At 37.6% G+C, this 25020-nt stretch overlaps 1 protein-coding gene across 1 annotated transcript; it reads right to left on the reverse strand.

Annotated features, from left to right (window-relative positions):
• HSPA13 (heat shock protein family A (Hsp70) member 13) lies at positions 1-25020 on the reverse strand. The gene is made up of 5 exons (XM_027843675.1): positions 24944-25020; positions 22006-22346; positions 11817-12030; positions 4582-4749; positions 1-3172 (listed from the first exon to the last, which is right to left on the reverse strand). Exons 1-5 carry the CDS (start codon positions 24966-24968, stop codon positions 2493-2495), a joined length of 1428 nt encoding a protein of 475 aa, XP_027699476.1. The 5' UTR covers positions 24969-25020; the 3' UTR covers positions 1-2492.

Below are 25020 nucleotides of genomic sequence, written 5' to 3' on the forward strand. Positions count from 1 at the left end.
GACATAAATAGAAATTTTATTTAAAAGCCAATAATTTCTAGGTAGCCTTTTCCAAGGTGGTTTAGAAAGGACCTCATCATATAGATGGGTATCACAAGAAAGATATCGTTATGCTAAATAAGGTTAAATGAGAGGTAACTCAAAAGTCACAAACTCTTATTTAGATTGTAGTATCCCTAAAGCCGTAAGTATTCCTAATTTGCAAGGTTAGTAAATCAGCTAAGAAGAAAACAGAGGCACTCAGAAACAAATTGAAAATAGAGGCACTTAGAAACAAATTGTATTATAGAAAATAATTTGTAATTTTTATTGCAAAGTGCTCATTTTAAAAAGGGTACATTAATAAAATTTATTAAAAATGACAATTTAACTGAATTGTTCCAAATATTAATACAGTACTTTATTAAGAAATTAAAGTTTTCACTCTCATTCTACTTTTTAGCATTACATTATTTTGGGATTATATTATATAAATAGGAATTACCTAGTTTGGTTATTGGCAACATTTTTATATTTTGAGGTCATTTGCTTTTTATCCAGACTGATAATTTCAATGCTGTCATTTTGAGAATGGGAAGAAAGGCTTGAGGATAAACTCTAAGGCTTATTAGAATTCTATATACTGGGAAATGACACTTCCTGCCTTTACCAATGGCTACATGTGTTGCTTCAACTTCATTCCCAAAAGCTACAATTCCCATCTTCTATGCGTTCCACAAAATCTGTACCAGATTTCCAAATAGCTGTATAGCTAAACGGTACAAAATGGAGAATAAAGTGCACAATTTAAAAAAGAAACTGAAAGATTTACTTCACTGAGACATATCAATCATTTGTACACATAAATAAATCTGCATATCTGTTATGTACAATTTGTTAAACTCAAAATCTGTTGCTAATTCAGTGGTCTGAGCCAAAATACAGTACCGAGACTTCCCTCTGATAAAAAATAAATAATTCATTCCCTTTCTGTAACTATGTAAGGACCTTGCTAAAAAAAATATCGCATACTAAAAACCATTAGCTATATATACACATCCAAAATGTATTATGTTCTTAAAAAGAGGAAAACATTTACATATAAATTATCCCATACAAGATGTGTGTCCTGTTTTTCTCATTTAAACCACATTCAACAACTGAGACAGCTAGGAATAGCCAGTGCTCAGTACCTCCAAAACTCTATCTTGTTTCCCCAGTTTGTATGAGGGAACCTGTAGGGCACAAGTTCCCTTCCTAGTCTACATTAGGTTGAGAGGTAGAAAATGGAAAAATGGATATTAATTTGAGGAATGTGAAGAATATTATTTCTATTGTTCATATTTCCATTGTAGATCTAATTAAACACTTTGAGAGTTTAATAAAAAATTAAAAATTACATTCCTTACTCATTAACAAGGCTGTGTGTGTGTGTGTGTGTGTAGACTTCACTTAATTTTATTAAAGGTTCAAAAGTAGTGAACAATGCAAAGTCATTGCCTAAAGGACCCATGTTGCTATTTTCTTTTTCTAAGACATTTTCAAATTGTGGGAAAAATCAGTTTTTTATATGTTCAAAATTTTAAAATGTTTTAATAAAACTAATCCAAATATTTTATGTAATTTTGACTTACTTACTTTTGGATTAAAAACCTAAACAGTATGGAGATTTGAGCATTAGGAAACTTTTTAAGTACCTTGAAAAAGAGTATTTGAAATTCTAAGACCTAAAAGTTTACAGTTTCAAAAGTACAAGAAAGCACAATTTCTCCCATAATTTAATTCATCTTTGGCATTTTTCCATCAGTTCTTTAAAACAAAACATATCAACAAGTATTTATAACACACTCTGATTTTTGAAAGTCGATTTTTCATCAATTTAACAAGAATTGTTTGGGTAAGATGATGGTAAGCATTATAGATGCTGTCTGTATTAATACTGCTATGCTTTATCTCCTATTCACTATAAATACCTGGGGCTGGAGCCAGATGTTATAGCAACACTTACAGGACAGATATTTCAAAGTACTAGTAACATTAAGTTACCAGTAACTTACCAGTTTACTAAGTTTACTAAGTAAACAATCTGACAACTTCCACTAATAAAATTTAGTAGAAAACTCAGCATCTTACAAATAGCACTATTCTATTTTTACAAAGAACAATTATAAATAATGCATATGATCCTTTCAGTCCTATATAGCCTATATTCTAGATGACCCTCATATGAAAATTCATTTAAATTACATCACTTTTGAACAGTTCTTTCCTTTGGAAAAGGATCCATTCAAAAGCAAGTAAGAATGAGTATAGAGGACAGAAAGGAGCCTAGGGATACAGCTAATCTTAATAAATTAAGGGCTATATTAAATTTGCCAACATCTAGATGTTGTTGTTTCCAGGTAAGTTTGAGAATTATCTTCATTAAAGTATCTTAGAGCTTTACTTTTACCCTTTGTTGCGTTAAAGAGGTATAATAAAGAGAAAATGGTCACTAGGTGAGAAGGATTAATTCAATTGAAGTTGGTCTTTCTTAAATGTCTATTGGGAATTTCTATAGCACTGACTTGAAGAGGCCAAGATCCACCATCAATACCTGCTTGAATCGCCACTCCCATCACAACAGCTAGGTCGGGGTCTACAGATGTGTTGGGACTCTTTCCAAAAAACTCTTGAATTAGCTGGCGTATTCGGGGAATACGAGTAGAACCCCCTACCAAAACCACTTCATCAATCTCAGTCTTCTGTAGATTCCCTTCTTTCAGCACCTGTTGAATTGGTATAAGAATTTTCTGAAAGAGATCCTCATTCAGTGTATCAAATAGTTTCCTTGAGATTTCTGCTTCAAAAAGAACCTGACTTAGGTTTCCATCTGTTTCAGGAGAGTTAACTCTGAACATAATATTCTTATGACGGGCATTTTCTGTGAACAGTTTGTCCTCTGAAGGTTTACTCTCATGTTCCTTATTTTGTGCAGTATTCTTTAAGTCTTTTGTTTCCCCTATAGTAAGTGACACTGAAATCCTGGCAGAATGATGAAGAGTCAGATTTAACTTGACCATTTCCACAGCCTGTCTTAATCGATGAATCTCCTCTTTTCTGGAAGGCAAAGACCCATAAGTTTGATAGATCTCCTTGTATAAGTACTGAAGCAATCTCTGATTGAAGTCCTGACCTCCAAGTTTATTGTTTCCTAAGTTTAAAAAAAATTTTGAGAACTCAGATTATCTTTGGCACCAATACAGTTTTGTTCTGTTTGAATGAACAGATTTTTCCCAAGGTCTACTTTGAAAGAAAGAAAAAATTTTTTAAATGGATCACAGACTGTGTAAAGGAGAATAAAGTATAAGAAGACTGGAAAGGTAGAGGGGGCCAAGTTATGATGGGCATTAAATGTCAAAAAGGTCACTTTATATTTGATCTGGGAGATAATAGAGTGCCACCAGAACTCACAGAGCAGGGGTGAGGGGGGCACACATGCTTTAGAAAACTCACCTTGGTGGCTGAGTGAAGGATGGACTGGAATGAGGTGATACTTGAGACAGAGACCTGGGATACATGGCTATTGAAACAGTCTGGTGAGAGGTGACAAGGGCTTGAACTAGGATTGTGGCTATGTGAGTAAAGAGGAGGAGGCATATAGGAGAGATGTTTTGAAAACAAAAAGATTATTGAATATAACAGGAGATTAGGGATGAAAGTGAGTAGCGGAGGGTGATACCAAGATTATGAGCTGGGGTGACTAGGATGAATGGTGCCTTTGACAGTAATAGAGGTGGTCATAAAATGGGAGGGTTTGGGAGACAGGGAAAAAATAAAGAGTTCTGTTTTGGACAGGTGGAGTTTGAGATGCCTATAGGACATCAAGTTAGAGATGGCCAAAAGGCAGCTAGTAATGCATGACCACAGCTCAGGAGACAGGCTGGAGCTAAATACATAGTTCTGATAATCATCTACATAGAGATGACAACTGAATCCCCCTCCCCCATGGGAGATGATGAGATTGCCAAGTGATATAGCACTGAACAAAAAGAGAAGGACCAGGACAGAGCCTGGGACTACAGCTAGCGGGAACTGAGAAGGTGCAGAAAGAGAGAGAAGAACCAGGAGAGGGTAATGTCATGAAGAGAGAGTGTCCAGGAAGAGAGAGTAGTTAGAAGTATCAAATGCTGCAGGAGTCAAGAAAGACAAAAACCTTTTAATCTGTCAATTAGAAGATCATTGGTAACTTTGGAAAAGGACAAGAGATTCAAGAGGACAGTATAAAATGCTCAAAGTCAGTTTATTAAAATTAAGAAATCAATTCTATTAATTTTAAGGAGTTTACCCCCTTTCATATATTTCTTTATGTACAAAAATCATTTAATGATATTAAAATAAGCTACAATAGAATAGGTACCCCATAAATTTATAATATACTTTGGATGTCAGAGTAGACAAGGTTTCAAAAAGCAACTCAGAACTTTTATTGATATACTTTAATTATAAGCCTACATACAATGAGATAAATTACACATATTACCAAAATAAAGACAAAGAATGAACAACTGGTCCGTTCACTAGATAGGCATTATGATTTGAACTTCTATAAAATCTCCTTACCTGCCATGGCTCTGGTTAAAAACATTCCTCCTTGTTTGTTGAGTAAGGAAACATCTAGTGTTCCTCCACCCAAATCTACCACCAAGACATTAAAAACATCCACCTTGTGAAGTCCATAAGCCATAGCTGCTGCTGTGGGTTCATTAATTACTCTTAAGATGTTTAGTCCTAGAAGATGAAAAAGAAAAATGGTAATGAGAGAGCAATCATTTATAAAGAATCAAGGAAGACCTCACAGAGCAGCAGTGGGGTGGAAACTGAAAGGATTGTCATGAAATAAACAAGGAAAGGGAGCTATCGAGGAGGAGGGAACAAGATGGGCAATAAATCAATTAACAGTCATTTATTAAGTACCTACTACTTACCAGGTCCTGGGAATAGAAAGAATGACTACCTACCCTTAGGATGCCTACATTTGAATGAGCAAAGAAGTAGGACAGTATGGGAACTGTTTGGGAGGGGTGGGGGTGGAGCAGTCACTAATTTATTTGGTTGGAAAATACAGTAAGGTAGAATACTGTGAAAGAAGACTGGAGAGTTAAAGAGGAGTCAGATGTAGAGGGCCCTCTTTGCAACATGGGAAAGGAAGTCAAGGGAATAAGCAATTATTAAATACCTACCATGTGCCAGGTACTGTGCTAAGTGCTTTCTGCCTCCCCACCAGATGACACAGCCTCCCTTGTCCACTTTCTCCAGTACTGGCTACATCTTCACTCATTTTCCTCAGCTCACTAGTCAAGGTGGAGGAGCTAGAATACTGAGGTTCTCCCCCTTCTTCCAGCACTCAGTATCCTCTCTTCCTTTGAGGTTCATGCTATTCATATCTACCACCCAATCAAAATCCTGGCAAGCCTCCAGGTGAATCTTCTTTTCTCAATGAGTTTGATACCTAACTTACCACTCAGCTCCTCAAACTACTTCACCTCTTGTGAACTACTCTTCCAGCCTACAGCTCAGGTGCACGCAAAGACGGTCATATGCTTAATCTTGCTGTCACCCACAATTGCATTATCTGACCATAATCTATTGGCTTTTCACCTCTCGCTCTGTCTTCCCTTATATTACCCTACTCTTTATCCACACTATGACCTCCAATCCCTTGACCACTCAATTCTGTCTCAGGTCATCTAGCCTGCACTAGACACTCTTTCCTCTTGCCGCCCATCTTGACTTCATGGTGCACCAATTCAACTCTACACTGTCCTCCTCCTTTGAATGACTGGTTCACTTACCATTATTACTGATTATACTCAGCCAAGCCTTGAATCACTCCCACCATTTATCATCTTCATTCCTACATAGGAGCCACTAAATGAAGGTGGAGAAAATCCAGCAACCATTCTGACTGGGTCCACTACAAATTAATATTACATGACCTCATCTGAGTCCTCACTGCTGCTAGGCAATCCTACTACAGCTCCCTTATCAACTCACTCCACAGGGACTCCTCCAAGCCTTTTCCTCCCTCTTCAAACCTCCTATGGCTCCCCCTTTCCTCATCTCAGCTGAGAACCTTTTCTTACATTTTACAGAAAAAAAACTGAGGCCATTCACTGTGATTTTCTTCTTCTCCCATCACTCAGATGCCTTCTGCCACTTTCTCCTCCTTCACTCCTGTCTTACATGATGAAATGGCCTCACTCCTTCCCAAAGTTAACCCCTCTACTTGTTCAAGTGATCCCATTCCAACCCATCTCTCCTCCAAACAGGTTGCTCTCTCTGTTGTTCCCACTCTTTCACTTATTTTCAATCTTTTCCTGTTTAGGCTCATTTCCTACTACCAACAAACATGCCCATGTCTCCCCATCCTAAAAAAACCCTCTTCACTTGATCCTTCCATTTCTGCTAACTATTGTCCTATATCTCTTCTACATTTTGGCTAAACTCCTCAAAAAGGCCATCTACAACAGGTTTTTCCACTTTCTCTCCTCTCACTCTCTTCTTAATCCCTCTGGATTCTGGCCTGATCATTCCACCAAAATTGCTCTCTCCAAAGTTACTAATGATCTCTTAGGTGCCACATCCAATGGTCTTTTGTCAGTTCTCATTCTCCTTGACCTCTCTGTAACCTTTGACACCATTGACTATGTTCTCCTCCTTGACACTCTCTTTTCTCTAGGTTTTCAGAACACCACTCTCTCCTGGTTCTCCTCCTACCTATTTAACCACTCCTCATCTCCTCTACTGGATCCTCCTCCAGATCATGCCCTTTAACTGTAGGTTAACTCATGGATTTAACTGCCATTTCTATGCTGATCATTCTCAAATCGACCTATCCTGTTCCAATCTCTCTGCTGACCTCCAATCTCACCTCTCCAATCCCCCCCCCATGCTCCCACCTTCCCAATTATTACAGAGGGCAATACCATTCCCACAGTCCTTCAGGCATACAATCCACAAATCATCCTGAATTCCTTACTATCTCTCAACCCCTACATCCAACCTGTTACCAAGGCTTGCTGACTTCACCTTTGCAACATCTCTTGAACATATCCCCATCTCTGCTCTGACACTGCCTTTACTTCATTTTAATGAAGGTCCTCATCACCTCACACCTGGATTATTATAACAGCCTGCAGTAGTTTCTCCCCACTCCAATTCATTCTTCATTCCACCACTAAGGTGATTTTTCTAAAACACAGGTCCAATTATATCACTCCTCCTCCAACTCATGAAATTCCATTGGCTTTCTATTGCCTCTTGGAGCAAATACAAAATGGCCTATTTGGAACTCAAAGCCTTTTATAACCTGGTCACCTCCTACCCGTCTAGCCTTCTTACATTTTACTTCCTGACACTCTTCGATCTCTACTCTGATCCAGTGATACTGGCCTCCTGGCTATATCATGAATAAGACACTCCATCTCTAGGCTCTTGGCATTCTGACTAGCTGTCCTTCATGCCTAGTATGCTCTCCTTCCTTTACTCTGACTACAGACTTTTCTGACTTTAAGTCCCAAGCAAAATCTCACCTTCTACAGGAAACCTTCCCCAGCCCCTCTTAATTCCAGTGCCCTCCCTCTGTTAATTATTTCCCTTTTATCCTGTATATAACTTACTTTGTATATATTTATCTGCATGTTGTCTTCCCCATTGGATTGTAAGCTTCTTGAGGGCAGGGACTGTGTTTTGTCTCTTTTTGTATCCCCGGCTCTTAGCACAGTGTCTGGCACATTAGCAAATGTTTATTGATTAATTAATCACAACAATCCTGTGAAGTAGGTGCTATTAATATCCCCATTTTATAGTTGAGGAAACTGAGGCAGGCAGAAATTAAGTAACTTGCCCAGAGTCACACAGCTAATAATTGTCTGAGGAAGGATCTGAACTCAAGTCTTCCTGACTCTAGGCCCAGCACTCTGTCCCCTGCACTACCTAGCTGGAATTGGAGAGTTACTGAAAATTTTTGAGAACTGGAATGATGTGTTTCATACATGTTTCATACATGGTAGAAGAACAATATGACAGAGGTGAGATATGCAGGACAGATTAGGCAGAGGCAAGAACTATACACAGGGAGGCTTTTTGAGAAGCACCATCAACCTCCAGAAGAAGAGGTTAATGAAGACCTAATTAGTGTTATGGCAGTGGGAAGGGTAAGGAGGAGAATGATACTAGGGATACTGCACAGGCAGAACAGACAGAACCTGAAGGAAAGAATCTCAGGGTTAGAAAGGATCTCAGAACTCATACAACATGTGCCTGAATAGGAATCCTTTCCAAAATGGCCAGCCTCTACTTTAGGAACTCTAATCAAAGAGAATCTACTACTGCCCAAGGTAGCCCACTTGGCAACTCGATTTCTGGAGTAAAAGATGACACAAAGATCACGGGTATGGAAATACCACTGATGGACATTAAGGATAGGAAGGAGATTCTAGGGTAAAGTGAATTATTCAGTTTTCAACATTCTTGAGCTTGATGAACTAGGGACAAGATGTCTAATTCAGGCAGCCAAACTCCCTAGTGTGGCCCAAACCAGATTAAAATGTAATTGGGAAAAGTTTAACAAAAGAAATATAAATAAATATCTGCTAACACAGATAACATTCATATGGGTTTTTCTAAGTCAATATGCAGCCTGCAGGATTGCAGTTCTATTTGAATTTGATACCACTGTACTAGGGGGATGGAAGCAGATTGGGGGGTGGGGAGAGAGAGAGAGCAAGACAGAGACAGAGACAACACGCAAAAAAGACAAGGCTAAAAAGAAGAGGGAAGTTTAGGTAAGAATTATAGATTCAAGTAGACAGAAATAAACTTTTAAAAATAAAATAACATTTTGTTAATGAAAATGTTAGGAAATGCCAATAAGTCAAATGGAGTTAAAATTTAAAAGTGACTAATATGTTACAGGTAATTATATCTGAAAGTCATCCTTTAAAGTGACATGAAAACAAGCACACTAAGAACATCGAATACCTTGTCATTTAAGAATTTCTTAGATATCAGTGAGACACTAGAATTTTCCACTGTTCTATCATCCTTGGGCCTATCTGTAATTTAGGGCCACCTACTGTTAAGGGTAGCTAGGTGGAGCAGTGGATAGAGAACTGGGCTTGGCATCAGGAAGATCTGAGTTCAAATTCAGCCTCACATATTTATTAGTTGTATGACCATGGACAAGTCATTTAATCCTGTTTGCTTCAGTTTCCTCATCAATAAAATCAGCTACAGCAGGAAATGGCAAAACATTCCAGTATCTTTGCCAAGAAAACCCCAAATAGGGTCACAAAGAGTCAGACACGACTGAAACAACTGAACAACAACAAGGTAAAGGGCTTGATAATAATACTTCTGTGAGATCATGTGAGTATGCCCTCCAAAGATTCAGATGTCCATCAATACATAACACTCTCCTCTAACCCTGTTTAACTCCTCTCTATGTCTTCCATTGGGTGGGAATAGAGGTGGAGGGTTCCTCCAACAGGATACGGATCTGTGTGTGCTCTGCTGCTGTTTGCATGGCTCTTTGGCAGTAAGTTTCCAATTGCCAAAAGCAGGCAGGTGAACAAACTAGTCTCATGTCTTCAGGAAAAGGTGGAAGACTGCTACAACCAGGTACAACAGTGAAATGCAGCCAAAAGTTGGCCACAAGGGCAATCAACAAAAACTGAAAACTAAGTACTTCCCATCTGCCTAATATCAAAACACGGCTCTGGTTGTGACACTTGCCAAGTTATAAATCTAGAGGAACTCCTTAAAGATTATAAAATCTTTAACCGCCATTTACAGCTCTTTACAATATGGCTCCCATCTATGTTTTTAGTCTTATTTCATAATAAATATCCTTCACACAATTTCTCCACTAAACTGGTTGGATAGCCGTTCCCCACACAGAACATTATATCCCCTACCACCATGCTTTTGCAACGTAGTCGTCCCGTCCCCTACCTCCTCAACTCTGACTACCTAGCTTCCTTCAAAACTCGACCCAGGATTCACCTCCATTAGACCTTTCCTGATCCCCGAGTTGATACGCTCTCTTCCTCTTGTTTTATTACTTTCTATGTGGAAAGTATTTTATCGCTTTCTATATATACTTTATATCTACTTCTCTGTGTATGTATATTCACATTAAAATGTTTAAGCTCCTTGGGGAACAGGGCCATTTTTGGCTTTGTCTTTGTGTACCCAGCACCTTTCACACAGCAGATGCTTAATAAATTTTGTTTGTTGAACTGAAGCTGGATACCAAGTTTGGAAGATGCTTCTCTTCAGATCATTGATCCTTTTTGTCCTTTTTGAATATAATCTCACCCCATACCCTCTGATAGTTGAGCTGAGGATGAAATACCATGTTTTCCAGAAATTGTGACCTAGTTATATCATCTCTTCACCGACTAATCTCCATGTAATCATTGCCCTTAACACTCTTCCTTTGATACACTTCTTTCAAGGCATCTGAGTGTCTCAAGTTAAGCCTTATGCTTTCTTCTGTGAGTGTAAATATGCTTGTAATAAAAGTCTACTTTATTTTTTTTAATTATCATTGGTATACCTTTTCTGTGGAAACTTTGGGAATTTCAGTTATAATAGATTGGGACACTTGGATAAAAGCAAATCTATTATGTATATCAAATTTGCAAGAGATACAACATGGGTCGGGAATAATTAATAAGACATATGACAGAGCCAGGGATTCAAAAAAGATCTCTACAAGCTAGAATGTGAGGCTTGATAAAATATGATGAAATTTAAAAGACATAAATATGAAGTCATATGGCTTAATTAAAAAAAAATTCACAAGTACATGATGGGGGAATGGTAGTTATATAGCATTTTTTCCTATATGAATATGGGGTTTTTAGTAGACTGCAACCCCAATGTGAAGTAATAATGCTATATTCAATTCAATAAACACTTACCAAGGCACTATGGATAACTTACTACATATCAAGCTAAGGGCAGAAAGATTAAAGCAAAAATTGTCCCTGTTCTTATTAAAATTACATTTTTCTGAGGGATTTCACTATCTGAATGAATGAATGAATGAATGAATGTGTGATAATATGTGGAGCAAGAGAATACTAACAATTATAAGGCTCATATAAGACATCTGACCCATATCTTGAAGGAAGCTAAAAACTGATAAGGATGGAGTCAATTAGACCCTGGGACACACACTGGGATGTCTCAAAGGATAATTTGATCCCAAAATGAATAAAGAGAAATATCCTTTTGAACAAAGGCGGTAATGATAATCCTGTGGTCAGACACCATATGAACTGTGTTCAGTTCTAGGCAAAATATTTTAGTATGGGCATTGACTGTAAGCAAGGTAACTAGGAAGATAAAGCCTGGATATCATAACATTCAAGGATTATTTGAAGGAAATGGAATTATTTAACCTAGAGAAGAGAAAACCTGGTAGGTATGGGGTAGAGATATGACATGATAACTACCTTCAAGTATTTGAAGGACTGTCATATGGAAAATAAATGAGAAAACCTGACTGGCACTTTGTAAACCTTAAAGTGTTAAACAAATGCTATTTGCTTTTATTTATTTAAATACCTTACAGTTATGTTTTCGTTTTGAGGAGAGGGGCATATTTTTCTTTATTAGTCCTCAAAATGAAAACAATTCATGAATTTTCCATGAGCTAATTTAAATATATGTAAGAACCGAAGGACCTGGGTATAAATGACCTTTGCCTCTGAGTAAGAAGTAGGGCCACTTGGCGTAACTGTAAGGTATGTAATGTACCTGACAAGCAAACAAAGTCATATTACCTGCAAGATTAGCAGCCTGAATAGTACAATTTCTCTGCCTTAGATCAAATTCTGCTGGCACAGAAATAACAGCATTGGACACTGGCATCCCAAAGTAGTCCTCTGCCATTTTCTTCAGCTTCAAGAGCAGTTGGGTGCCAATATATTCTGGAGAAACAGTGATGGTTCCATTGCTTGTCACAGAAAATTCAGCTGTTCCATTGTTGTTTAAGACCTGTGAATACACAGAAGTCACCGAGAAGAAATCGAAGCCTTGTTACACAAAAAAGGAACTGTGCAAAGCGGTTTAGCTTTATGTCATGTGCTGACTTCATAAATTCTTGATCAGAGATTTTGAGCTGGAAGAGGCATCATATGCCATCAAATCCAATCCCTTCATTTTACAGATGAGGAAAGTGAGAGAGTGAGTGTCTGAAGGACTGAACTCACGTCTTCCTGATTCGAAGTCCAACACTGAATTTACCATGCTGCCTACACGCCTAATTAGTCATTAAATTAACCAATAAGCAACTTTTTTTTCAGATCTGCTAAGATCTTTTGTTCCCTAGCAAAGTCAGACATAAGCAAAATAAAAACAGTTGACTACGTCTAGTAACCTGGTCATGTTTTCATTAGCTTTGTTATGTGTGTGCATCAAAATGAACACATACTGAAAGAACATTACTGTGTATTTATAGAAATATTTTCTCACCTCATTATGTTCTCATGTAAGTAGCAAACATCTCTTAATTGCTACCACGGTGGGTTATCATAAAAGACTTGATATTAGTCTTTTATTTCAGCTATCATGGGGTACACAGATTCTAAAATCTGAATATTTGGATCAACAAAGTGGCAGTTTCACCAGAGAACAAATATTCTGAGGATAGCAGGTTCTGCTTTTCCAATCAAAACTGGCATTAAGCAATCAACAATTCATAACACTTCATAGAAAAGTCCACCACAATGACTATCCTGTCCAAGAATGTTTTCTTTATATAAAAGGATTCATTCTGTGAAATTACCAAAAGCAATTGTCTTTTACAACATGAAAATCTGAATTTGATCCAAGTGTGTAATTTTATCTGGATAGAGAATTCCCATTGGTAGAAATTACCTTTATTAATGAAGCTTAGCAACTCATTTATAATTTAGAAGGTTAGGAAGTTGCCTGGGGTACTGAGAGAATGGTTAAGTGACTTGGCCATTAAAATTAAGCCAGTCTGTACCAAAGGCTAGACCAATCTTCCTGACTCCCAGGCTGGCCCTCTATCCACATTATACTGTGCTGATTAGGCATGAAATTATTATCCCTTATAAATGTGTTCAACCAAAAGGGACCATAGTCCAGAAGCAGGCCACTGTACATGCTTATACCAAACTACTTTACGTTGTAATGCCAGTAGCATGCCCTAAGCAATATAAGTCAGTCCAAAGAGTTTGTTAATTCTGTTCAGTCTTTATTATGTAACATACAATTTTTAAAAATTAGTAAGTAATACAAAGGTTTTTTACCACAATTATAAACCACCATTGTCAAGAATGTCAAGGTGCTAGTATTAAACATTTTTAAAATTGGAGTCAAATACCTATTATTTGCTTTAGTACACTAATAGCAAAGATAGCTAATTCAGAGGTAATCCCCATATTTTATTTAGCCAGTAATTTTAAAGCTCATCTTCTAAAGTTGTTAAAGAATATGAAAACTTACTGGCTTGAATTTAATACTTTTATTTCTCTTGCCAAGCTTATAGCTAAGGAAACATCTCACAGTGAAACAGCTTAATGGATAAAAGGATAATACCAAGATAGTTCCAAAAAATTAAGAGGTTCTCTTTAACCTATTTTCAATTTTTGATAATTCTACCTTTTTATGTAAAGTAAGGAGGAAAGAATTTTGTGAATGTTATTTGTATTTCTACAATAAGGCAGCAAAGAAAGAGGCTCACAGAGTAAAGTCATTAGGACTCAAATGCCATGGTTTCAAAATTAGCATCTGAATTTTTTCAGATATGATGAAAAAAAGATTTTTTTTTAAAAACTCAGTAACTATAACAATGTAAATGGAAAGAACAAGAAATATCCTGAAACCAAATACTATAAATATAATGACCAAGCTTGTCCCCAAGGAAGAGATAAGAAAATACCCTTCCTTTCCTTCCTTGAAGAGGTAAATGACTTGAACATTGCCTACAGAATTTTTGTCAGATCTAATGCTGTTTTTTTTTTTTTACTTCATTGTTCTTTTTCTTATTTCTTGTCTTATTCTTTGTTAAAAGGTGTGGATTAGTGTGTAAGGGAAAAGGGAGAGATATATTCAGAAATAGAGATGATATAAAAACAAAAGGCATCAAAAATCAAAAATAAAATATATTCTGTATGAGGCCAAAAAGAAAAAAGAAATTAAACTCTGTACATAAGAGGAATGTAGGTTTCCTCTTATCTCTGCTTTACTCATTTTTTCCACAATATAATCAATTGACAAGCATTTATTTAGCATGTACTAGAGGCCAGAGACTCTGCACTAGGCACTGGCGAGATCAAAATTGGCAATGTAATTATCTAAAAACAATACGACTAAAAAAATTTAAGGAAAAAAAAAACCTTACAAATTTAAGTAATATGGAGCCTGGCAAATAGCAACATTCTCCCCTTCCCCAACCCCTCTTGTCTCAAACACTAATTTCCTCCAACTGCCAAAATAATTACCTTACATTTTTTCACTCTCCAAATACCAAATAAATTAACTTATATTCTTTCACTCTCCAGGGTAGATAATATAAACAACCAAAGTCCCGTATATCCTTCATTTTCGAGCACTGAGAGCAAGTCTTCTGACAATCAGAATTACCACCCTACTTTAATCCTGCTCCTAATCCTCTTATATGACAACTTCACAGCCAAAATTCATGTCGTCTGTTGTCTTAGAGAATAATAATTCACATTCAATTAACACTTTAAGGTTTACAAAGCACTTTCCTTAGGACAACTCTGTGATAATGGTATAAAATTACACTATTTTACAGAGAACTCAAGTTCCAAGTGACTGACTTCTGTAGTAGAAAAATAATTCTTTACCTATACCATTCTATACCTATCCCCATTTATCTTACTGTTTTATGTTCTACATACTAATCACAGTCCATTTATGTCAATGTGCAAAGATGTTTTCTAAGTTGGAAACAAGAAAGGACCTATTTGATCTGTTTTTGCTGAAGAAAAAGGAATCTATGGTTTTATCAAACAGCCAATGTCATTCTCCTGGGTTCCCAGAGATGTCTTTCAAGAGGTGGTGCCCTTCTCCCAGCCCTGAATAACGCTGTCCCTCCCATCTGATGCTCAGTCTCTCAGATGCCCTAATTTCAGGTAGGCAGCAATATTCTAAGATTTCATCCCAAATCAATCTTCTTGGTTTCCTAGACCGTGTCATCTATAATAGGCCATCTATAATAGGTTTCTCCACTTTCCTCTCACTCTCTTCTTAATCCCTCTGGATTCTGGCCTTATCATTCCACCAAAATTACTTTTTTTTAAAGACCTCTTATGCCTCTTCACTTCTGATCTCACTAAAGCATACCTGCCCTCCATTCATGACAAAGCATATTGGATTTATGAACCATATAAATGTAATCAGTTTTCAATACTTGAAATTCTACCTAAATTCCCCAACTGCGCAGCTATGAGAAATAAACACACCAAATTTGCCTGCTAAACAGAGGCTGGCCTTATTGTACCACCACCCTTGGAAGCAGCTGATATTTCTATAGTACTTCTTTTTTGATTCTCACACAACAATCTTGTGATGTAGGCAAAACACATATTATTCTCCCTATTTTACAAAAGATGAAACTGAATTTCAAAAAGAATAGGTTGCCCAAAGCCACTCAGGAAGAGGCAGAGTCTCCTTCAAACCCAGATCCTCTCCCTCAAAATCTGTTGCTCTTTCCAATACAGAATAACTCTCTCAGCTGGTGCGCACTGTCACAAAACTGTCGAAACCAGGCTACAAACCCATGTTTTCTGACTCCAGAATTTTTATTGTCAGATCTAATGGTCTTTTCTCAATCTTCATCCTTCTTCACTTCTTTGAAGCATTGGACCACACTCTCTTGGTTGATGTACCCTTTTCTCTGGGTTTCCTTTCACTTCTTTCTCCTTTTACCTTTCAGTTTTCCTTGATGGATCATTATTCATCTTATTTCCAAATGGTACATGTTCCCCAAAACTCTGTCCTATACCTTCTTCTGTCTTTTGTAATGACCTCATCAGCTCACATAGGTTTAATCATGAACACTACTACTGATTCACAGATCTATATATTGAGCCCACGGCTCTTTAACTTCAGTTGTACATCATAACTATTTATTGGACATTTCCAAACTAATGTCCATATAGACATCTCAACACACCCTCATATCCCCTTGACACAGTTCTCTATATATGAGAAATAAGGCCTTTATAAGAGATATTTGCTGGAAAAAAAAATCCCCCCTCCCTCGTTTTCTGCTTTTCTTCTATTCTTGGTTGCATTGGTATTGTTTGCGCAAATAATTTTTGTCCCAAAAGCTTAAATCTTTGGGTTTATCAAATACTAGGTTACTATGGTCATTTACCACAATGCATTGTGTGCCTAATCTATTCCACCACTTTGATCCAACACTCTATTTCTTAGTCAGCACCAGATTGTTTTGATATTTACCACTTTATAATACAGTTTGAGATCTGGTATAGCAAGGCCACCTTCCTTCACATTTTTTTTACTGATTCCCTTGATATTCTTGACCTTTTCTTTTTCCAGATGAATTTTGTTATTATTTTGGTTGTTTGATTGATATGGAACTGAATAAGCAAATTAATTTTGGCAGAATTGTCATTTTTATTACATTGGTTCAGGCTATCCATGAGCAATTAATTGTTTAGATCTGACTTTATTTGCATGAAAAGTGTTTCGTAATTGTGTTCATATAGTTCCTGGGTTTGTCTTTGCAGATAAACTCCCAAGTATTTTAAATGGTCTACAGTAATTTTAAATGGAATTTCTTTTTCTACCTCTTGCTGCTGGACTTTATTGGTAATATATAGAAATGCTGATTATTTATGTGGGTTTATTTTGTACCCTGCAATTTTGCTAAAGTTGTTAATGATTTCAACTAGTTTTTTAGTTGATTCTCTAAGCATACCATCATATTGTCTGCAAAGAGTGATGGTTTTGCTTCCTCGTTGCCTATTCTCATTCCTTCAATTTCTTTTTCTTCTCTTATTGCTATAGCTAGTATTTCTAGTACAATATTAAATAATAGTGTTGTGATAATGGGCATCATTACTTCACCCTCATTTAATTGGGAATGCTTCTAGCTTATCCCCATTACAAATAATGCTGATGGTTTTGGATAAATATTACTTATCGTTTTAAGGCAAGCTCCTATTATTCCTGTGCTCTCTAGTGTTTTTAATAGGAATGGGTGTTGTATTTTGCCAAAGCTTTTTATGCATCTATTGAGATAATCATATGATTTCTGTCGATTTTGTTATTGATATGGTCAATTATGCTAATAGTTTTCCTAATATTGAAGTAGGCTTTCCTGGCATAAACCCCACCATGATACTTATGATTTAACATTAATAAATGTTTATTGACTTATAATCTATTTTTCACTGTCCTTTATTGAATGTAATTATTATTGCATTATAATCTGAAAAGGATGCATTTAATATTTCTGCTTTTTTGCATGTGATTATGAGGTTTTTAATGCTTAATACATGGTCAATTTTTGTGTAGGTGCCACATACAGGTGAGAAAAAGGTATATTCCTTTTTCTCATTCAATTTTCTTCAGAGATCTATCATATTTAACTTTTCTAGAATTCTATTCACCTTCTTAAGGTCTTTCTTATATAATGATTAGATTTATCTAGCTTTGAGAGTGGAAAGTTGAGGTCCCTCAATAGTATAGTTTTACTGTCTATTTCCTCCTATAACTCATTTAACTTCTTTAAAAATTTAGATGCTTTACATTTGTTGCATATGTTTAGTCTTGATATTACACTTCATTGTCTATGGTACCTTTTAGTAAGATGTAGTTTCCTTCTTTATCTCTTTTAATTAGATCTATTTTTGCTATGTCTGAGATCATGATTACTATCCCCTTCTTTTTTTACTTCAGCTGAAGCATAATAGATTCTGCTCCAGTCCCTTACCTTTACTTTGTATGTATCTCTCCGCTTCAAAGGTGTTTCTTGTAAACAGCATATTGTAGGATTCCAGTTTTTAATCCATTCTGCTTTCTGCTTCTTCTTTATGGATGAGTTCATCTCATTCACATTTAAAGTTCTGATAACTAACTGTATATTTCCCTCCATCCTATTTTTCCCTTGTCTTTCTCTCTCTTACTTTTACCCTGCCTCTCTTCACAAGTGTTTTACTCTGACCAATGCCTCCCCAAATCTGCCCTCCTTTCTGTAAGTTCGCACCTCCCCAATATCTCCATCCCTTTTTTTCTTCCTTATAGGTAAAATAGATTTTGATATCCAACTGAGTATATGGTATCCCTTTTTGAGCCCATTTTCATGAGAGTAAGGTTCAAGCATTGCCCACCCCCCTCTTCTTCTTTACTGTAATAGCTCTTTCACACTTCTTCTATGTAAGATAATTTGCCCCATTCCATCTCCTCCTTCCATCTTCTCACAGTGCAAGCTTCTTTCTCACCCCTTAACTTAGATATCATCTCATCATAATCATCTCACACCTACACTTTTGTCAATGTATACACTCCTTCTAATTGCTCTTATAGTGATAAAAGTTCTTAAGAGTTACAAATGTCATCTTACAACATAGGAATATAATAAACAATTTAACCTTATTGAATCTCTGTTTTCTCTTTCTTACTTCTTTTTTACCTTTTTATGTTTCTCGAGTGTTGTATTTGAAGATCAATTTTTTTTAAAATTTAGCTCTGGTCTTTTAATTAGGAACACTTGAGAGTCCTCCAGCACATTAAATATTTATTTTCACCTAAAGAATTACACTGTTTTGTTGGGTAGGGTAGGTAATTCTTGGTTGTAATCCTAACTCCTCCGTTTTCTGAAATATCATATTCCAAGTCCTCTAGTTCTTTAATGTAGAAGCTGCTAAATTCTGTGTAATCTTGACTGTGGCTCTATGATATCTGAATTATTTCTTTCTGGCTGCTTGCAGTATTTTCTCCTTAACCTGGGAGCACTGAAAGTTGACTATAATATTTCTAGGAGTTTTTGTTTTAAGATCTCTTTTAGGTGATCAGTGAACTCTTTCAATTTCTATGTTGCCCCCTGGTTCTAGGATATCAAGGCAATTTTCCTAGATAATTTCTTGAAAGATGCTGTCCAGACTCTTTTTTTTATCATGGTTTTCAGGTAGTCCAATGATTCTTAAATGATTTCCCCTGGATCTATTTTCCATGTCAGTTATTTTTCCAATGAGAAATTTCACATTTTCTTTATTTTTTTTATTCTTTTGATTTCATTTTATCATTTCTTGAAGTCTTATGGAGTCATTAACTTCTACTCGCCCAGTTCTAATTGTTAAGGAATCGTTTTCTTCATTGAATTTTTGTATCTCTTTTCCATTTAGCCAACTCCACTTTTTAAGGAATTATTTACTTCAGTGATTTTTTTTAAATCTCTCTTTACATTTTTTTTTTTGGTGTTTCTTTTACCATACTGTTGACTCATTTTTCATGATTCTCTTTTCCTGATTTTTCTTCTGATTCTCTAATCTGCTTTTTAAAACCCTTTTTAAAATCTTCTAGGAGTTCTTTTTGGGCCTCAGACCAACATACATTTTCCTTTGAGACTTCACATGTAGACATTTTTTTATTTGGACACTGTTATCCTCTTCTAAGTTTGTGCCTTGATCCTCCCTATCACCATAGTAACCTTCTATAGTCAAGGGTTTTTTTTGTTTGTTTTTGTTTTACTTATTTTTTTCTGCATATTTTCTGACGTTGTGCTTTTATGTAAGAGTTGGGTTCTCTTCCTACACTGTCCCAGGCTTTTTGTGCCACAGCTCAGGACCTTGCTGCTGGCTTTCATTAGGCCTCAGGACTTCCCTGCTGGCTTGAACTGGGGGCAGCACTTCACTGATGGCTGGCACCAGGGGTAGGGCGGATTGGTGGCCTGTGCTGGGGATGGGGCCTTACTGGGCTGTTGGTCTGGGACTACCAGTTTGCCTCCAGGGTTGCTGTCTTTCAAGGAGGCAGGGCCTCATTGGTGGATTGCCCTTGGGCTTCTGGGCCTTGCTGTGAGACCCCTGTGGCCCTTCATAACCTATTCCCTTCCTACCTTCCCGTTCTTACTCCCTTGCATATACTCTGAAATAGTGGCCTTCTTGCTGTTTCTCACAAAAGACACTCAATATTTCAACACTATGCATTTTAACTGGTTATCCCACGTGGCTGGAATGTTCCTCTTTCCTGTTGTCTCTCCCTTGCCTCAAGGACCTCCCTTTTGTTGAGCTACTAGAGAGTATAGACTGTTTTTGCTTTTCTTTTTATCTCCTGTACTTAATACAACTCATGGAACATATGGGTGATTAATAAATGCTTGTTGACTTGATTCTCACCTGGACTATTACAATAGCCTCCTATTTAATTTCTCTGATGATTCTTTCCACTCCAATTAATCCTTCAGATAGCTGTCAGTGATTTTCCTAAAGCCCAAATCTGACCAAATCAACCTCTTACTCAATAAACTCGAATGGCTTCCTATTACTTCTAGGATTAAATATGAAGTCCTGTCTGGCATTTTAAGCAATTCTTTACATGACTCCTTCCTATATTTTTATACATTACTCCCTTGTAAACTCTGCAGTTCAGTCATGCTGCCTACTTGCCATAGAATTCCATCTCCCCTCCATGGCTTTTCTCCAGGCCTGGAATGCTTTCTCTCCTTACCTCCACCACTTGGAGTCTCTGGTTAACATCAAAACTCAATTCAAGCACTACCTTTTACATGAAGCCTTTCCTGATCCTTCTTCCCAGCAGTCAGTTCCCTCCATCCCCAAAACACCTTGTATTCTTTTTGTATAATTATGCATATAAATATATATGCACATGTATATTCCTTGAGTATAGGGACTGTTTCATTTTTGTCTTGTATCCCTGATAAATCCCAGATCTATGAATCTATTCCTAGTCTCTCTCCTGAGCTCTCATCCTATACATCACAAATTGCCTACTGAAAATTTCTACCTGGATGTCCTGCAGCCTTCTAAAATTCAAAAACTTTCAAAACTAAATTCATTACCTTTTTCCTCAAGACCCATTTGTCTTCTGTCTCACTTTCTTTTTTTTTGGTTAGGCAATAGGGTTAAGTGACTTGCCCAGGGTCACACAACTAGCAAGTGCTGTTTTGGAGGCTGGATTTGAACTCAGGTCCTCCTGAATCCAGGGCGGTGCTCTGTCTCACTTTCTACTGAAGGCACCACTTACCCAGGTTCTCATCTTCAGTGTTATCCTTGACTCTACACTTTCACTCACCCCATAGATGAAAAGTTAAAAAAATTTTTTGTTTCTACCTTTACAACATCTCTTGTATTCATCTCTTTCTCTATCCTCATACAGCCACAACCCTAATTCAGGTCCTCCATTATTTCTCACCTGAACTATTATAATGGCCTCCTAATTGATTTCCCTGCTTTAAATCTCTCCTCATTTCAATTCATCCACCATGCAGATGATAAAGTAATTTCCCTAAAGGAGGTACTTCTCCTATTCAAAAAACTCCACTGATTCTCCACTACTTAAAGATCAAATATAAACTTCTCTTTTTTGTCAGCCTGATCTCAACCTACTTTTCCCACCTTATTATACATTACTCCCCCTTATATATGCTATAGATCAGTCAAGCTGGCCTTCTGTTTCTTACACATGACACCCCTTGTACTATTTCTCTGCCTCCGAACTAGTTGTTCCTAATACCTAGGTTGTGCTCCCTTCTCCTCCTCACTTACATATAACTTATATATGTATATATGTACATGTTCCCCATGACCTAGCATAGTGCCTGGAGTAGATGCTTAATAAATCATTGTCCGTAGATCAATTACAGTATAGGAACCAGTTTTACACACACACACACACACACACACACAAAGAATTTATAATCACACAAGTTCTTTGTCTCAGAGTGAAGGGAGGTAAATGAGATATCAGACTTATTGAATAATCTCTTACCTTAAATGGATATCTACTACTTTCTGTCTCCAGTTCTTCCTGGGTGAAAATCTTTCCTATGAATCGTTTGGCATCATATATTGTGTTCTGTGGATTTGAATCTGCCAGCTCCAATCCATCATATCCTACGTGGACATCAGTTTCAGTAAAAGATACCATGCTAGGTATGCTATTATGACCACTTTCATCTGGAATGACCTTCACCTTTCCTGTGCCAGGAAGAAATGCCCCAACTGAACAGTAGGTGGTACCAAGGTCAATGCCTATCACTTTAGGAGTAGGCGGAGGCAAATACTGCTGTGCCCAATAGCCAGCCAAAAGAAGAGTTAGGATAGCTGAACCTGAAATATAATCAAATTAGAATATATAATTTAATCATGTTGTAATACACCACTACAATATACTAAGGTTCACCAATATCTTAAGTTCCTAAAATAAAGACCATTTAGAAGAAACCTTTTTGAACTTCACTGGATCTGGGTCAATACTAAAATCACAAACTCTCAACACTTGTTTTCTTGCACATCTACTTATTTCATTTATTCAATAAACATTTATTAAATATCTACTGCTTTCACTAATGGGGCAGCTAGATGGCACAGTACATAGAGCACTGGGCTTGGAATCAGGAAGACCTCATGAGTTCAGACCCAACCTTATTGACACTTAACTAGCTATGTGAGACCCTGGGCAAATCACTTAACCCTGTTTGCCTCAGTTCCTTGTCTGTAAAATGAAATGGCAAACCACTCCAGTATCTTTGCCAAGAAAACCCCAAAATAAGAGTCACAGAGAGTTGGACATAACTAAACGACAACAAAAGACTAAATTTGATTGGGGTGGTAGGAAGGTTAAAAAAAGGAAAAAAGGCTTCACAATTCCTATCCCCAAATAATTTATAATCTACAGTATTAAGATGATTCATGTACCTAAGACTGACAGTTCCAAGGCAACATATTAGGAACTACGTGAGAGGGTAGTACAAACAGTCCATTTAAATACTGAATAAAGAAGCTACTTTGTGTTACAACAACTAAAAAAGTCTAAGGTCATCTTGTGTTGCACTGAGAGGCATCCTTCCAAAATAAAGTGGTGATAGCATAAATTCCCTGATCAGACTACATTAGGGATGATCTGCTCCATTCTGGGCCCAAAGATCATGAATGATACTGATAAGCTAGAAAATGTCCAGAAGCAAGCAACCAAAATAGTGAAGGCAAAGATAATGCCTTTGGGCATGGGTTGAAGGAACTGGGGATATTTACCCATAACATAGGGAAGCCTAAGTAGGGATAGTATAGCTGTCAAGTTTTTTAAAAGGATGACTCATGGAAGAAAAATCCTAGAATGTTGAACTAGAAGCAATGGTGGAAGGTAGTGAAATCCTCTTCATTTGAGGTCTTTGCCTATAGTTCTAAATGACTATACTTGTAGTAGTGATACTTTTCAGTTATGAGTAAAATGGACAATCAATGAAATTTTTTCCAACTCTAAAATTCTGTGACTGGTTCTCCCAGCATTTGATTTTATAGATAGTAGAAACCTACAAGCACTCAATTCACACTATACCCAAATGATAAGATAATTAGCAACTTGTTCTATAACCAACTCACAAATATTATGCCAACTGTTGATCTTTTTTTCCCCTCCCTCCTTTGGGCCAAATTTCAAACACATTTCATCATCTCTGAAGCTGGCAATATTAACTCCCACCTAAGAGCAAAAGAAATACCATTTATTGGATTCTGGAGAGCATTTATTCAGTCTTCACTAAGTCTACAATACCTTAAATATGGAAGTTGCTTTACAAATCTTTTCAGGATTACTTAACAGTTAATTCAACATCCAAGAGTCCTCAAACAAGAAACAGCAATGTGTCTTCCTTTCATCTACAACTTCTTCCAAATTTGAATGTCCACAGCTACCAACTAGGTAATTAAAAAGAAGTTCCTATAGGACCCAGTTTCTGTTTAATCCCTGCTGGCAACACCTCCACCCCTTTCAAACAGACCTGCAATTTTGCTGGCATAGGGAAGTCCCAGCATGGAAACTACCTCAACCAGTGCAGATCCACTTGCTTTGAGACTTTGAGTCCCAGAATTTCCCTTAGGCCACAGAGATGTTGAGTGGCTTTGCCTGATCCACAGTGAGACACAAATCTCTCAGCCTGACCCAAGGCAGGGGCAGGCTGCTTTACATCAGGTCTTTTTGATTCAGAAGCCAGGTCACCGTCCAGAGGAGGTGCTGCCCCCTCGCCATTCTTTCAAGGTCAAATGCAACAGGGGAGCCTTTGCTGACGCTCCTGGGCAAGAGGACCTCATCCCTCGCAGCTCACAGAGCACTTTGTTTCGTAACCTCTTCCCCTTTTAACACCCCTTTTAACGCAGCATGTGCTGCGGCCACCTCAGTGTGGGTCATCTCCAATTAAGACCAGCGCGGGTCATCTCCAATTAAGACCAGCGCGGGTCATCTCCAATTAAGACCGGCGGGGTCATCTCCAATTAACACCAGCGCGGGTCATCTCCAATTAAGGCTGCTCCGGCTCCTCGAGGACAGGGGCCAGTTCTTGCCTGCATCCGGCATCTCTCCTAGCAGCACAGACAGGTGCTCCGCTCACAGAAGATGCTAAAACACAGTTTGTTCATCCCTCCCTCCACCTGGGCAAAGCCTAGGGGGATTCTTGCAGCTCTCACACAAACATCAGCTGCGTCCAGTAACTGGGCCGTCACCGCCCCCTTTCCTCCCTTCCAACGCCAGAAGTGCCTCCTTCCCTCCAGGAAAGCAGGTAGCGCCCCTCCCTTTCTCTATCAACCATCCCGGGGCCCATACCAGCGACACCTGGTTAGAAGGGACGCACAGCGACATCCACCACCATCCCGACAAAACCCGATCGCCCCTATTCGTCCCAAAAACGGGGACCCAGGACGGGGTCACTCACCCAGAATGGTCATCTCCCCTGCCATGGTTATTGCTGCTGCCGGGGCTGCTAGATGCTGACTGTATCTTAGCACAAAC

Source organism: Vombatus ursinus, unplaced genomic scaffold (genome assembly GCF_900497805.2).
Source record: "Vombatus ursinus unplaced genomic scaffold, bare-nosed wombat genome assembly UNPS02014924.1, whole genome shotgun sequence".
In the NCBI taxonomy this organism is placed as follows: domain Eukaryota; kingdom Metazoa; phylum Chordata; class Mammalia; order Diprotodontia; family Vombatidae; genus Vombatus; species Vombatus ursinus.

What these genes read in the sequence shown, in the direction of transcription:
- HSPA13 (XM_027843675.1), bottom strand. Translation starts at nt 24,968, where the DNA reads ATGGCAGGGGAGATGACCATTCTGG. An exon ending in TCAGGCTGCTAATCTTGCAG is followed by an intron (nt 4,750 to 11,816) that starts GTAATATGACTT and finishes TTCATCTTCTAG; the next exon opens with GACTAAACATCTTAAGAGTA. An exon ending in TTTAACCAGAGCCATGGCAG is followed by an intron (nt 3,173 to 4,581) that starts GTAAGGAGATTT and finishes TTTTAAACTTAG; the next exon opens with GAAACAATAAACTTGGAGGT.